The sequence below is a fragment of the Rhinoraja longicauda genome, chromosome 12 (assembly GCF_053455715.1).
Source record: "Rhinoraja longicauda isolate Sanriku21f chromosome 12, sRhiLon1.1, whole genome shotgun sequence".
NCBI classification, from domain to species: domain Eukaryota; kingdom Metazoa; phylum Chordata; class Chondrichthyes; order Rajiformes; family Arhynchobatidae; genus Rhinoraja; species Rhinoraja longicauda.
Window position 1 is genome coordinate 28,339,065 of NC_135964.1, and position 14,898 is coordinate 28,353,962.

General features: G+C 43.6%; 1 protein-coding gene across 11 annotated transcripts in view; it reads left to right on the plus strand.

The window, feature by feature from the left end:
• ppef1 (protein phosphatase, EF-hand calcium binding domain 1) overlaps window positions 1–14,898 on the plus strand; it is a 92,664-nt gene that overhangs the window by 41,596 nt on the left and 36,170 nt on the right. For 10 of the 11 annotated variants that reach the window (XM_078409327.1, XM_078409331.1, XM_078409329.1 and 7 more), the window contains 5 exons: window positions 3,329–3,443; window positions 5,730–5,776; window positions 7,735–7,901; window positions 9,658–9,694; window positions 13,297–13,446. In XM_078409327.1, the coding sequence (XP_078265453.1) occupies window positions 3,329–3,443; window positions 5,730–5,776; window positions 7,735–7,901; window positions 9,658–9,694; window positions 13,297–13,446 (516 nt within the window). The remainder of the gene's footprint in view (window positions 1–3,328; window positions 3,444–5,729; window positions 5,777–7,734; window positions 7,902–9,657; window positions 9,695–13,296; window positions 13,447–14,898) is intronic. The other variant, XM_078409325.1, reaches the window with a different exon arrangement.

The following is a 14,898-nucleotide window of genomic DNA, read 5'->3' on the forward strand; positions in this document are numbered from 1 at the left end:
CTAGTTACTAACCATTTCAATTCCTCTTCCCATACTTTTTTATCCGAACCCTTCTCCATTGTTAGAGTATGGCCAGATGCAAACTTGATGAATTGAAATGTATTTGCCAATCACCTGCAAGGCTTTGCCCCACCCCACCCCACTTCTTTCCATCTCTCTCCCTCCCACTTCATCAGTCTGAAAAAGGGTCGCGATCCAAAACGTCATCTGTCCATTCCCTCCACAGATGCTGTCCAACCCATTGAGTAGAGGTTGGGTTGAGGTTGGAGATACACTAAGGAAACAGGCCCTTCAGCCCATCGAGTCTACGCTGCCCATCGATCACCCATGCACACTGGTTCTGTTATTTCACTTTTGCACCCACTCCTCACACATTAGGGACAATTTACAGAGGCCAATTAACCTCCAAACCCACACATTTTTGGGATGTGGAGCACCCGGAGGAATTCCACGTGGTCACAGGGAGAACATGTAAATTCCACGCAGATAACACCTGACATCAGGTATGTCGAATCTAGGTCTCTGGAGCTATGAGTCAGCAGCTCTACCAGCTGCATCACTGTGCTGCCCCTTCCCCCAGCACTTTGTGTTGGCCTTTTCTAAATTGCCTGAGCATATACTTCTCTGCATGGGCCGCTTGAGATCAAGAATGAGGTGGTGTTGAGACTTGAAAAGCAATAAGGTGGATAATTCCCTTGGGCTTGATGGGATAACCATATAACCATATAACAATTACAGCACGGAAACAGGCCCGTTCGGCCCTACCAGTCCACGCCGACCACTTTCTCTGACCTAGTCTCATCTACCTGCTCTCAGACCATCACCCTCCTCCAATCCCCTCCCATCCATATACCTATCCAATTTAACCTTAAATAATAAAATCGAGCCTGCCTCCACCACTTCCACCGGAAGCTCATTCCATACAGCCACCACCCTCTGAGTAAAGAAGTTACCCCTCATGTTACCCCTAAACTTTTATCCCTTAATTCTGAAGTTATGTCCCCTTGTTGGAATCTTCCCCACTCTCAAAGGGAAAAGCCTACCCACGTCAACTCTGTCTGTCCCTCTTAAAATTTTAAAAACCTCTATCAAGTCCCCCCTCAACCTTCTACGCTCCAAAGATCTATCCCAGGTTATTGGGAGAGGCAAGAGGAGATCGCAAGGGTCTTGATGGTCTTTGTATCCTCTCTAATCATAGGCGAGTTTCCGGAGGCCAGGAGAGTAGTCAATGTTGTTACTTTATTTAAGAAGGGAAGTAGAGATAATCCCCTGCACTTAGCTCCTTCAGTGACAGACTCCACCCCAAGTGCGTGAAGGAAAGATATAGGAGGTCCTTCCTTCCCGCTGCTGTGAGACTGCACAACCAGCACTGTTCCCAGCAGACAAGTCAACAATAACAGCTAAGAACACACAGAAAACTGATGACAATTTATGTATCTTTTATTTATAATGAATGATCTCTTGCTCTCTTGCTCTCCACTTTGCTGCTGTAACACTGTAAATTTCCCCGGTGTGGGACGAATAAAGGAATATATTATTATTATTATTATTATTATTATTAAAATATAGACTGATGAGCCTCACACCGGTTGCGAGAATTCTTTAGGATAGGATTCATTTGCATTTGGAAGAGAATGATTTACCCACAGAAGCATTGTTTTGCCCACAGAAGGTTGTGTCTCACTAACACAAAGTTTTTTGAGGAAGTGGTGAAAATGATTGATGAGGGTAGGGCAGTGGATGTTGTCTACATGGATTTTAGTAAGTCCTTCATGGTGGGCTGATCTTGAAGTTAACGGTGCATGAGATCCACAGTGACCTGGTAATTTGGATTCAGAATTGGATTATCCATGGAAGCCAGATGGCGGTGGTGGACGGATGTTATTCTAATTGGAGGTCTTTGGCCAGTGGTGTTCTACGGGAATCTCTGCTGGTTCCTCATGTTTGTAATAGCTCTCAACAACTTGGACATAAATGTAAATGGCTTAGTTATTAAATTTGCAGATGATACCAAAATTGGGGGAGATGCGGAAGTGAGAAAGACTGTTAAACAATGTGGAAGATGGCAGGTGGAATTTAATCTGAGCAAGTGGGAGGTGTTGTACTTTGGGAGGTTCAGTATAAGAGGAAAGCATAGTTAATGGCAAGATCCTTAACAGCATTGATGTACAGAAGGATCTACTGATGTATGTCCATAGCTCCCTGAAAACGGCAACACAAATAGATAAGAGTATGGCATGCTTGCCATTTATTAGTCAAGCTATCGAGTATAAGAGTCAGGAAGAAATGTTGTGGCTTTTTAGAGCATTAGTTAAGCTGCATTTGGAGTATTGTGTTCATTTCTAGTTGTCCCATTACATGGAAGGTGTGCAGACCCTGGAGAGTTTGCAGAATAGTTATAGAGTCATACAGCATGTTAACTGGCCCTTCGGCCCAACTTTTCCATGCTGACCAAGATGCCTCATCCAAACAAGTTTAAATTGCCTGTGCCTGGACCATAGCTCACAAAACCTTACACTTCTATGTACCCGTCCTAATATCTGTTAAATGGTGTTATTGTTCCTGCCTCAACTACTTCCTCTTACAGCTCATTCCATATGGGTTTGTGCCACATTGTTCCATAGAGGTTTACCAGAATGCTGCTTGGATTAATGGGTATTAGGTATAAGGACAGGTTGGGCAAACTTCAATTGTTTCCTCTGGAACATCAATGGTTGAGGAAAGATTTTATAGGAATATACAAAATTATGAGAGGCACAGATAGAGTAGACAACCTTTTTTTCACATGATGAAAATGACAAAGACTAGAGGGCACAGCTGCAACGTCAGAGGAAGAAAGTTATAAGGAGACTTGCGGTGCATTTCTTTCCACAAAAAGTGGTGGGTACCTGGAATGTGCTGCCAGGTGTCATCATGGAAACAAGACGATGATGGCGTTTAAGAGGCTTTGAAATAGGCACATGAATGTGCAGGGAAAGGAGATTCGTTTAACTTGGCATCAGGTTCGGCACAGACACTATGGGCCGAAGGGCCTGTTCCTGTGTTGTATTGTTATATGTTCTATAATCCATGTATGTGAATTAAGCATAGAAGGTTTCCTTTCCAAAAGAACATTTGTGTATTTATTGAGTTATCGACAATTATGATTTATTCATATCAATTTTTTGTTAACTGAGTTCAGATTCTCTAATTTTCTCTGGTATTCTGTTCTTATGATGTGGGTCTTTGGACTACTAAACTGTTAAAATAAGGACGATGGCAAGCCACTTTGTCTGGTTGCCTAGTTCTGCACTTCTTGCTGCTAACCTCATCCGATTTGCTGTTACAGCAGCTTCATAGTTGGTATGTGCTAAATCTTCTGCTGGAGACCAAGAACATTTTGAAAAAAATGCCAAACATTAACCATCTTTCAACCCGTTACTCCAAGGATATAACTGTTTGTGGTAGGACATTTTATTTCCATTTGTTTACCTTATGCTGGGCCTTTCAGCTGACAGTGTATCTGTGAGAGTGAAATGTACTCAATAGTCATTTATTTGTTACATACACATAAATGTGTAGTAAAATGAAACATTACCCGCAGTTGAACAATAAGACCAATAAGATTAATCAATAAAAATGCAATAACACATACAATCACAACTAACACCAAACAAAAAGAAACATCCATCACAGTGAGTCTCCTCCAGTCCCCTCCTCACTGTGATGGAAGGCCAAAATGTCTTTTTCTCTTCCCTGCCGTCTTGTCCCGAGGTCAGGCTGTTGGAGTTGCCACGTCGGGGCGGTCGGGGCTCCCGATATTGAAGCCCCCGCTGGGCGGTGAAAGGTCAACGGCCTATTTCAGGCCGCGCCGGACGGTGAAAGGTCCGTGGCGGGCCGACCCAAGCCCCGCGATTCGGGGCGGGCGAACACGCTGCCTCTGCCGCTGCCGGAGCTCCCGATGTCGGCCCCCACCCAGGGGCCTGCGGGCTTCCGACGTCCACGCGGCCCGCGCCGGAGCCTCCGGAGACGAATCGCAGCCGCTCCCGTAGCATCCGCAGGCAGCCAGCGCCGCAGGTGGTGAGTCCGGGCCGCGGGCTCTGCGAACCAGAGCCCCAGGTGGTCCCAGGTGCATGGTCGGTGGTAGGCCGCAACGGGAACGGAGACACGACACAGAACAAAGGTCACGTCTCCGTTCTGGAGAGAGAATGTTACAGTTCCCGTTCCCTCCCACCCCAAATATAACATACAACACTACATCATATTAACTACAATTCAGACAAAAACAACAAAAAACACAAAAGACAGACGGACTGCAGGCAAGCCGCAGCTGCGACGGCAGCGCTGGCTCCTCTAGCGGTACCCAGAACTGAAAGGTCTTTAGAATGGTCATAAGGAAATACGTAGGTTCTTGTGGTTCTGTAAAAACCCATAAAATGAACATAATTATTAGAAATATTGTGCGCAAGAATTCTATTCGGTAAAATCTTGATTTATTCACTAAGTCCGTTTCCAGGAAATGTCAATTCATCAGTGAAAGCATGGCACTATAAGGCCATTTGGTAATAGGCAAACTGTCAGATCTAAATAGGTTCAAAGAATAGTGGCAAAAGGTAATTAGCTCCTTAGACAACCAAGATGATTTCAAGTTAATTTGAGTTAATTGTCTTCTGCACAAGTATGGTGCAGTACAGGTACAATGAAAATCTTGCTTGCAGCACCATCACAGGCACACAGATTCAGGCCACACACAAAAACATAAATTATACATACATTCTACAAGACAATGAAAGGAGAACGATTGTGCAAAAAATAAGACATTTGCAAGTACATTCAGAAAACAAATCCATGGTAATGTAAGAAGTGGCTTATATTGTTCCTTTGACAAGGTAAAATAAGGGTGGTTCAGATAATTTCAAGGAAAGTAAATTGTAGAAAAGTAAATGTTCCTGCACCTGTTGATATGGGGCTTTGGGTTTCTGTGCCTCCTGCCATTAGGTAGCAGTGAGAAGGCATGGTCCAGATTGTGGGAATCCTTGATGATAGAGGCACCTCATGCCTTTGATGATGGGGACTGCTATGTCCGTGATGGACCAGGTTAAATTCACCACTCTCTGCAGCCTCTGACATTCCTGTCCTTCAAATTACCACGATAAGAAATAATAAAAGAAAGAGCATTAAAGTTTCTCTAGCGGTACCCAGAACTGAAAGGTCTTTAGAATGGTCATAAGGAAATACGTAGGTTCTTGTGGTTCTGTAAAAACCCATAAAATGAACATAATTATTAGAAATATTGTGCGCAAGAATTCTATTCGGTAAAATCTTGATTTATTCACTAAGTCCGTTTCCAGGAAATGTCAATTCATCAGTGAAAGCATGGCATCAGGTGGAACTCTGAGCCTCTGTTAATCACTGAACATTGAAAACTTAATGGAATGGCTTAAGGGAAAACTTGCAGGCAGAAGAATTTGTACTCACCTGTTCTCCTGTCAGCCCTGAAGTATTCCTGTTTGTTGTCAGCAAAATGGCCTACAACTTGCTGCCCTCCCTTATTCAGCAAGAGATTTGTCATCTACATCTTGCAAATTTCATGGGAATGGGCTCCAGAATCCATGTACAATACTTGAGTACCGTTGTGCATTTTTTCACAATTTTACAGTTCATTTTGTTTGTGGTGAAAATAGAATAACTTCAGTACTAAGCATGACACATTAGCTTGGAGAATATTAACATTTTGTGGTGTCTTTCAGGAGATTTACATGGGAAGCTGGATGATCTGCTTCTAATATTCCACAAGGTAAGAAACTCATTCCGTTCTTGGATATCGCATTTTACGGATGTTCTACAGATCGCTGGAGATTTAGGAAAATGTCTACCCATAGTTCTTCAGTTTTCGAAATGTGTAGGAATGCTGGTTTAAACTAAAGATAGACACAAAAAACTGGAGTAACTCAGCGGGACAGGCAGCATAGAAACATAGAAACATAGAAAATAGGTGCAGGAGTAGGCCATTCGGCCCTTCGAGCCTGCACCGCCATTCAATATGATCATGGCTGATCATCCAACTCAGTATCCCGTACCTGCCTTCTCTCCATACCCCCTGATCCCTTTAGCCACAAGGGCCACATCTAACTCCCTCTTAAATATAGCCAATGAACTGGCCTCAACTACCTTCTGTGGCAGAGAATTCCACAGATTCACCACAGACTCATCTCGGTCCTAAAAGACTTCCCCCATATCCTTAAACTGTGACCCCTTGTTCTGGACTTCCCTAACATCGGGAACAATCTTCCTGCATCTAGCCTGTCCAACCCCTTAAGAATTTTGTAAGTTTCTATAAGATCCCCCCTCAATCTTCTAAATTCCAGTGAGTACAAGCCGAGTCTATCCAGTCTTTCTTCATATGAAAGTCCTGCCATCCCAGGAATCAATCTGGCGAACCTTCTCTGTACTCCCTCTATGGCAAGAATGTCTTTCCTCAGATTAGGAGACCAAAACTGTACGCAATACTCCAGGTGTGGTCTCTGGAGAGAAGGAATTGGTGATGTTTCGGGTCGAGACGGGTGTCGTTCTTCAGTTTTCCATGTGGTAGCTTTGATGTCTTTGAGTGAGATGGCAACCAATGTAGACCCAAACCAACCATTATGGCTTCGAGAATTATGTGTTGGAAATTTTCTTGTGTTAAATTAATACCAAGTATATATTTCCTTGCAGCCACTGCTAACTCTGTACTAATTGGGATGAAAGATTTAAAGAGCTCTGCTAATAGTGAGCATAATGTTGCATAATGGTGGTTTGATTGCCCCTCTTTCCTTCCTTGGTGCAGTGCTGAGCAATTGGTGCCTTTGTCAATGGTGCTGCATCCATGTCAAATAAGAGAGATGGGCAGGCTATTCTTCTAGATTAACAAAAGGCCACAATGGTGATCCATGGAATGATAGGAGAGGGTAGAGTCACAATAAGGGCTGATTGCTCACTGTTATAGATCACCTATTCTTTGTTCAAATTGGCTTCTGCACTTTGCCTAGTTTGCAGGCTCCTAATTTGGGGCGGCACAGTGGTAGAGTTGCTGCCTTACAGAGCCAGAGACCTAGGTTCAATCCTGATTATGGGTGCTGTCTGGACAGAATTTGTACGTTTTCCCCATGACCGCGTGGGTTTTCTCTGAGATATTCCTTTTCCTCCCACACTCCAAAGATGTACAGGTTTGTAGGTTAATTGGCTTGGTATAAATGTAAATTTGTCCCTAGTGTGGGATTGTGTTAATGTGCAGGGATCACTGGTTGGTGCAGTCTCGGTGGGCTTGTTTCCCCGTTGTATCTTTAAACTACAGCAGTTTCTGAATGTGTTGATTATGGTGTTTGAAGATGTGCTATGTATACACAAGGTGCCGCTTAAGTTTACAGAAACAGGTCCTTCAGCCCTCCAATTCCATGCCAACCATTAATCACCTGTTTACACTAGTTCTATGTTATCCCACTTTCTCATCCACTCCCGACACTCTAGGGGTAATTTTTACAGAGGCCAGTAAAGCCAGAGGCCACATCTTTGGGACGTGGAGGAAACAGGAACTCGCACAGTCACAAGCAGAGCATGCAAACTCACCCAGACAGCAGCCAATATCAGGATGGAATCTGGGTGCCTGGTGCTGTGAGGCAGCAGCTTTTCAAGATGCACTACTTTCTCTTTTTTTTTCAGTGCTGTGGATGAATTATCATATAATTCGACTCTGTTTTCCCTTTAAACTTTTCACAGAATGGCCATCCTATGCCAAAGAAATCTTACGTGTTTAATGGAGACTTTGTTGACAGAGGGGAAAATTCCGTGGAGGTTATAATTATCCTGTTTGCATTTTTTCTGATCTATCCAAAAGATGTCCATTTAAACAGAGGAAATCATGAGGATTGTGTTATGAATATAAGGTGAATATGTGTCTCTTACTTTCTCTGACGTTGCTAGTCTTGACAGAGCTTGGAAGCCTTGTGTGAATTCATTCTTAAGTTCATAAGTCATAGGAGCAGAATTGGGCCATTCGGCCCATCACGTCTACTCCGCCATTCAATCATGGCAGATCTATCTTTCCTTCTCAACCCCATTCTCCTGCCTTCTCCCCATAACCTTTGACACTAATCAAAAACTTGTCAATCTCCACTTTAAAAATACCCAATGACCTGGCCTCCACAGTCTGTTGCATTGAATTCCGCAGATTCACCCACTCAGACAAAATAAATTCCTCTTCATCTCCTTTGTAAAGGTGCATCCTTTTATTCTAAGGCTGTGCCCTCCGGTCAGAGACTCTCCCACTAGTGGAAACATCCTCTCCACATCCACTCTATCCAGGCCTTTCACAATTTGATAAGTTTTAATGAGGTCTCCCTCCCCATCCTTTTAAACTTGTGAATAAAGGCCCAGAGCCATCAAATGCTCAGAATATGTTAACCCAATCATTCCCAGGATTACTCTCATAAATCTCCTCTAGACCCACTCCACTGCCAGCACATCCCTCCTCTGATAAGGTGCCCAAAACTGCTCACAATACTCCAATTGTGGTCTGACCAGTGCCTTATAAAGCCTCCGCATTACATCCCTGTTTTTATATTCAAAATAAATGCCTTTCTCAATACCGATTCAACTTGCAAATGAACCTTTTGGGATTCCTGCATCAGCACTCCCAAGTCACTTTGCACCTCAGATTTTTGAATGCTCTCCCCATTTAGAAAATAGTTTACACCTTTATTCTTAATACCAAAGTGCATGACTGCACACTTTGCTACACTGCATTCCATCTGCCACATCTTTGCCCACCCACCCAACCTGGTCAGGTTGGGTGGGTGGGTGGGCAAAGATGTGGCAGATGGAAGTTCTTCTGCAGGTTCCGTGCTTCCTCAACACCAGCCTGCCCCTCTACCTATCTTTGTATGATCCGCAAACTCGGGGAGATATGCAGTGATAAGTTTGTTTTGGAATACGATTTTGAAATCCCAATGTTATTTTAATACATTCAGGAGATCCTCCAACCCTGAATGTGCGTGTGTGTGGGGTGGGGTGGGGGGGGGGGGGGGGAGGAGGTGGGGCGGTGGGACTGGTGGGTTGTGCTCCCATCCCCATGGCTCTCTAATTTAAACTCCCCCAAGTAGCAAAAAGAACAAGCATGGCATAGTGCATCTCCTACCATCTTATCATGTCACTTGTGGACTTACCTTTGTATGTGCATGTTGTAAACTGATCACATCGTGAGGGACTAGCTGCAGTTGTGACTCCACATCCTGAGCAAGGGGTTGAAGTGAGAACCCACCAATGGAGGTGATTGGAATTGAAGTCATACAACTGTTATACCCAACAGATCCACTCAGTTTGGTCCCAACCACTAGTTCTTCCATTTACTTTCTCACTGCAAGTATTTTTTTGTTCCTGTGCAGAGAAGATATAATCTAATTTCATCCAGAAAAATTAATTGGCTTGAAGGTTTTGTTAAATTTTAGGGATAATAATTCAACACACAGTTTAGTACTAAACATTGGGGTATATGAATTAATTTGAGGGAATTTGTGCCATAAATCCTTTGCTTCAATATATCAGCTGCCCTGATGTTCAGCATAATCAGTACTTCCTATTATTTCTTTGATCATTTCCCCTTGTGAACAGTATACATTGCTTATATATGTTTAAATGTTTCAGGTATGGTTTTAAAAAAGAAGTTTTGAGTAAGTACAAGGTAAGGGTTTTTCTATTTTTTAAATTCTTTCCTAGCTTGCTTCTAATAATAAATTTACCCTGACTGCACATGTGGCCTATCACGTTGTAGTCTCAGCGAGCTCAGCAACAAACAGCTGGGCAAGTGGGCCGCGGAATGGCTAATGGAGTTTAACGCAGATAAGTGCACGATATTGCAATTTGGGAATTCAAATTGAGTGGCACAGTGGAGCATTGGTAGAGTTGCTGCCTTACAGCACCAGAGACCTGGGTTTGATCCTGACTACGGATGCTGTCTGTACGGAGTTTGCACTTTCTCCCTGTGACTGCGTGCATTTTCTCCAGGTGCTCCAGTTTCCTCCCACATTTCAAAGGCATGCCTGTTAATTGGCTTCTGTAAATTGCCCCTAGTGTGTAGGATGCATAACTGGGATAACATGGAAATAGTGCACAGGTAATAATTGGTCGGCGTGGGCTGAAGAGCCTGTTTCCATGCTGTATTTCTAAGCTAAACAAACCCTGTGAGGGATATTCACAGTGAATGGTAGGGCTCTGGGGAGTATTGCAGAGGAGCGGGATTCAGAAGTACAAAAACGTAGTCCCTGATCTCTAGATTAGGTGGTAAGGATGGTTTTTGGTACATTCAAGTTTATCAGTCAGAGTATTGAGTGTAGAAGTGGGGATGACGTATTACAGTTGCACAAGCCAATGGTGAGGCTGCATTTGGAGTATTGTGTTCAATATTGATCACACTACTAAAGGAAGGATGTCATTGATCTGGAAAGAGAGCAGAGAAGATTTACGAGTATGTCACAGGATTTAAGGGCTTGAACAATAGGGAGAGGTTGGGCGGGCTAGGACTTTATTCCTTGGAGTGCAAAAGGCTGAGGAATGACCTTATCAGGATGTATAAAATCATGAGGGAAATAGGGTACATGCCCAGAGTCTTTTGCCTAGAGTAGGGGAATCAAGAACCAGAGGACATAAGTTTAAGGCAAGAGGGGAAAGATATAGTAGGAACATGAGGATCAACATTTTCACTCAGAGGATGGTGAGTAAATGGAACAAGCTGGCAGAGGAGAATAGTTGAGGCAGTTACTATAACAGCAGTTAAAAGAGCTTGGACATGTACATGGATCGGAAAGGTTTCAAGGGATATGGCTAATTGGGCAAATGAGACTAGCTTAGATGGGCATCTTGGTCAGTATGGGCAAGTTAGACTGAAGGCCTGTTTTGGTAATGTATGACTCCACGAAACCAAACTTCAGCAACAATACTCAAACCTGACAGACAAGGCCTGTAGGAAATACATAAAACGTAGAACAGCACAGCAATGTTTGGCCCACAATGTTAGTGCAGAAAATGATGCCTAGTTAAAGGGAAGGTTGACATCAAATGCTGGAGTAACTCAGCAGGACAGGCAGCATCTCTGGAGAGAAGGAATGGGTGACATTTTAGTTTCGAGACCCTTCTTTAGTCTGAAGAAGGGTCTCGACCTGAAACATCACCCATTCCTTCTGTCCAGAGATGCTGCCTGTCCCACTGAGTTACTCCAGCATTTTGTGTCTACCTTCGATTTAAACCAGCATCTGCAGTTCTTTCCTGCACATGATGTCTAGTTAAACTAATCTCATCCGCCTGTACTGAATCCATATCCCTCCATTCCCTGCATTTCCATGTGCTCATCTAAAAGCCTTTTAAACGCCACTATCGTGTCTGCCTCCATCACCACCCCTGGCAATGCGTTCCACTACACTATTTTTTTTAAGTTGCCCCGCACATTTCCATTAGACTTTCCCTCTTTCACTTTATAGCTATACCCTTTGGCGATGGACAGTTTCACCCTGAAAAAGACTGACTGTCTACCATACCTATACTTCTCATCATTTTATATGAAATATCCGAGTCATGCCACAGGTTGAGTTCTGAGGACAGGTCTCGTCATGACATCATGGGAAAAATGTGTTTCTACTGGAGAGAGTGTGGAGACGATGTTTCCTGGATTGGAAGACTCTAGCTGTGAGGAAAGATTGAACTAGCTTGGGGTTGCTTTCTTTGAGCAGAGAAGGCTGAGGGAAGAAATATGTAAGGGCCTAGATATAGTAAGTAGGAAGGACCCATTTCTAGTTCTGTCCTACACACCAGGGACAGTATACAGAAGCCAAGTAACCCACCAACCTACACGTCGTTGGGACAAAGGAGGAAACCGGAACACATGGATAAAACCCGCGTGGTCACAGGGAGAAACAAACTCTGTACAGACAGCATCCGTGGTCAGGATTGAACCCGGATCTCTGGCGCTGTAAGGCAACAACTCTACTGCTGCTCCACTGTGCCACTTTTGAGAATCTTTCAGGATTCGCTGGTGTTGCAAATAATTTTGAGGAAAGTTGAATAAATGCAGCTAAATAAGGACGGGTTTTAAGAAATGTTAATGAAACTAGATCTTTGATTATTTAGAAAAAAGTTGGACAGTCATATATATTCTAAGCATAATATATTATAAGCATTTGCCTCATTCTCTCCTCTACTCACATTTCTCTGCAACTTAAAAGATGAGTAGATTTCCAACCTTTTCCCACTTCTGACAAAAGGTCAGTGACCATTTCACTGTCCACTGTTGCAGCCGATGTATTTCCAGGGATTTCTGTTTTGGTACTCAATACTGTATATCAATGCCTAGTTACACATGGGTAAAATAATGTGTTTTGATTTTTTTTAAATTACTTTTGCAATTGTTGCAAAGGTCCCACTCCACCTCCGTCTGTACTTTCACCTTTTCCATCTGTGTTCACATGATCTCATTCCGTAGCAATGGACCAGCCCAGTGGCGGGACTCTAGCCTGGTGCATGAAGCTGTGACTGGCACCGAGTCACTAGAACCAGTCAACACAGAGCCAGAGCAGCAGTAGGGCTGGGCTGTAAGATAATTAAATGTGTAAAATCTAAGCTGGGAACCAAAGGTGCTGCATCGTGTGGCGTGGTGTGCAACCATGGTCATGGTATCCAGAAATGTCCATGAGTTTGAAAGCCAATTGAGCAAAAAGTCTAATTTCTCACAAAGAGTAGCAGATTCAGGTGTGGTCAGGAGGTGGGCATCAGCAGGTAACCCATCAGGTCCTGGAGTAAAAGCTAAAAGATACCAATTGTGGAAGCAGGTGAGAAGAGATTGGGGAAAATATGACAAAGGGCAGGACAGGGCAAAGGGGCAGAATAAGGCGCTCTTCTGTATTGTTTCCACTTGCCTCTTTAAGGAATACTGTGCTGTTTACTCTCCATTTTCCCATCATCTGCCTGATGTCTTTATTCGACTGTAGGAGTTTGGCTGCAGTAGTTGGGCTATTCCCTGTTCCCACACCTCCTCTTCTGGTCCTTGGACTCTGTCATCAGAGGTGTTGGAGAGGACAGGGCATGGCTGCACATGACCCCTTTTGTCTCACTGTCCAGTGGGTATTAGACTCAGAGCCCATTCCAGAGCCCAGAGTATCACAATGTTCTTCATTGCCCTGGAGAAATCTCAACTTAAGAATGTTTGTAATTGATGACTCTTGAGAAATAAATGTTTTTGAAAATCAAATACACCGCAGATTGATGCTTTGAGCTTGTTGTTAATCCTTTGTTTAGTCACAAGGACTAAAAATCCTTCAGCTTTTCCAAGATGTGTTCAGATGGCTGCCACTGGCAACAATCATTGACTCTAAGGTGCTGGTGGTCCATGGTGGGATCTCGGACACAACTGACCTGGATTTCCTGGCTTCAGTAGAAAGACAAAGGGTAAGGAGAAAATGATATTTAACAAGCACATCTACTTTAGGCAAGGTCCGTTGTCCTGCATGTTACAAACAAAGCAAGTAAAATGGAAGGGAGGTCCATGGGGTATAATCTCTTTTTGCTTTACATTAAGCTAATAATAAGCATGTATTTTGCCTAAAGGGCCTGTCCCAGTTAGATGATTTTTAAGACGACTGCGGGCGACTAGGCTGCCGCCGTACGTTCGCCGGGGTGTCACGGGTATCGTCGTGAGTCGTCTCCAATGAGTCTTGGCAGATCTCGGGTTGTCGCGGAAATTTCATTCTAAATTTTTCGGCGACAGCTGGCTTGACGCCAATGATCGTAGCTTGTCGTATCCTGTCGTAGGTTGTCGCCAGGTTGTTGCCAGGTGAATTTGGTTTTTTGCCGGTGCTGATCCACCTTTTATAAGAATTTTGTTTGTTTGAATAAAGTAAATTTTGGACATTTTGACCAAAGATTGATGTTTGATGTTATTGTATTTCAGAGTAGTTTCTCATGGCACCTCTTCCAAATATTTTAATTTCATTTATTTTGACCAATAAAACAAAATAAAACAAAATGAAATAATTTAATTTCAGATGCTTGTTATATTGAAAACAGACACAAAAAGCTGTAGTCAGGCAGCGGGTCAGGCAGCATCTCTGGAGAAAAGGAATAGGTGACTTTTGAAGAAGGGTCTCGACCCGAAACGTCACCGATTCCTTTTCTCCAGAGATGCTGCCTGGCGTGTTGAATTACTCCAGCTTTTGTGTCTGTCTCAGGTGTATAGGTTAATTGGCTTCAGTAAAATTGTAAATTGTCCCTAGTATGTAGGATAGTGCTAGTGTATGGGATGATCGCTGGTCGGCGCCGACTCCGTGAGCCGAAGGGTCTGTTTCCATGCTGTATGTCTGAAGTCTACTTGTCCCAAAATGACCACTTTGCGTAAAGCGGGAAATCTCTATTCTTTCATGGGTCAGGAAAGTATCGCGGATGAGCACCTTGTGTGGATCGACGTTGCTGTCGAATAGTTTTTTCTCATGCGAGTTTGTCATGCAAAGCGGCCGAGCAGAGCACGACAGGCACTGTGTAGGTGTGTAATGGTCGATTCTAGATGATCTTGGCATATATCCGCCCTCGGGAAATGAAGACATGCTGCATCCGAGTGATAATTCTATCCGCCCACAATTGTCAAATGGATGAATATTGTGTGAAATGGGAACTGTTTTTTTCCTACAATCCTCGTGCCTTTTTTGTGAGATAGATATACTGACTGGTACCATTATCTTATCGTGGGTCGCCGGTTGTCGTAGCTTGCTGTCGCCTAGGCGGTAGGTTGCCGTAGCTTCTCGTAGGCATTGTCCTGGTCATTGTCGTAGACATTGTCGTAGGGTTAAAATAAACGAAGGTTTATCGGTGATCTGCAATGACTTTGACAGTCGCCGGCAATTGCGT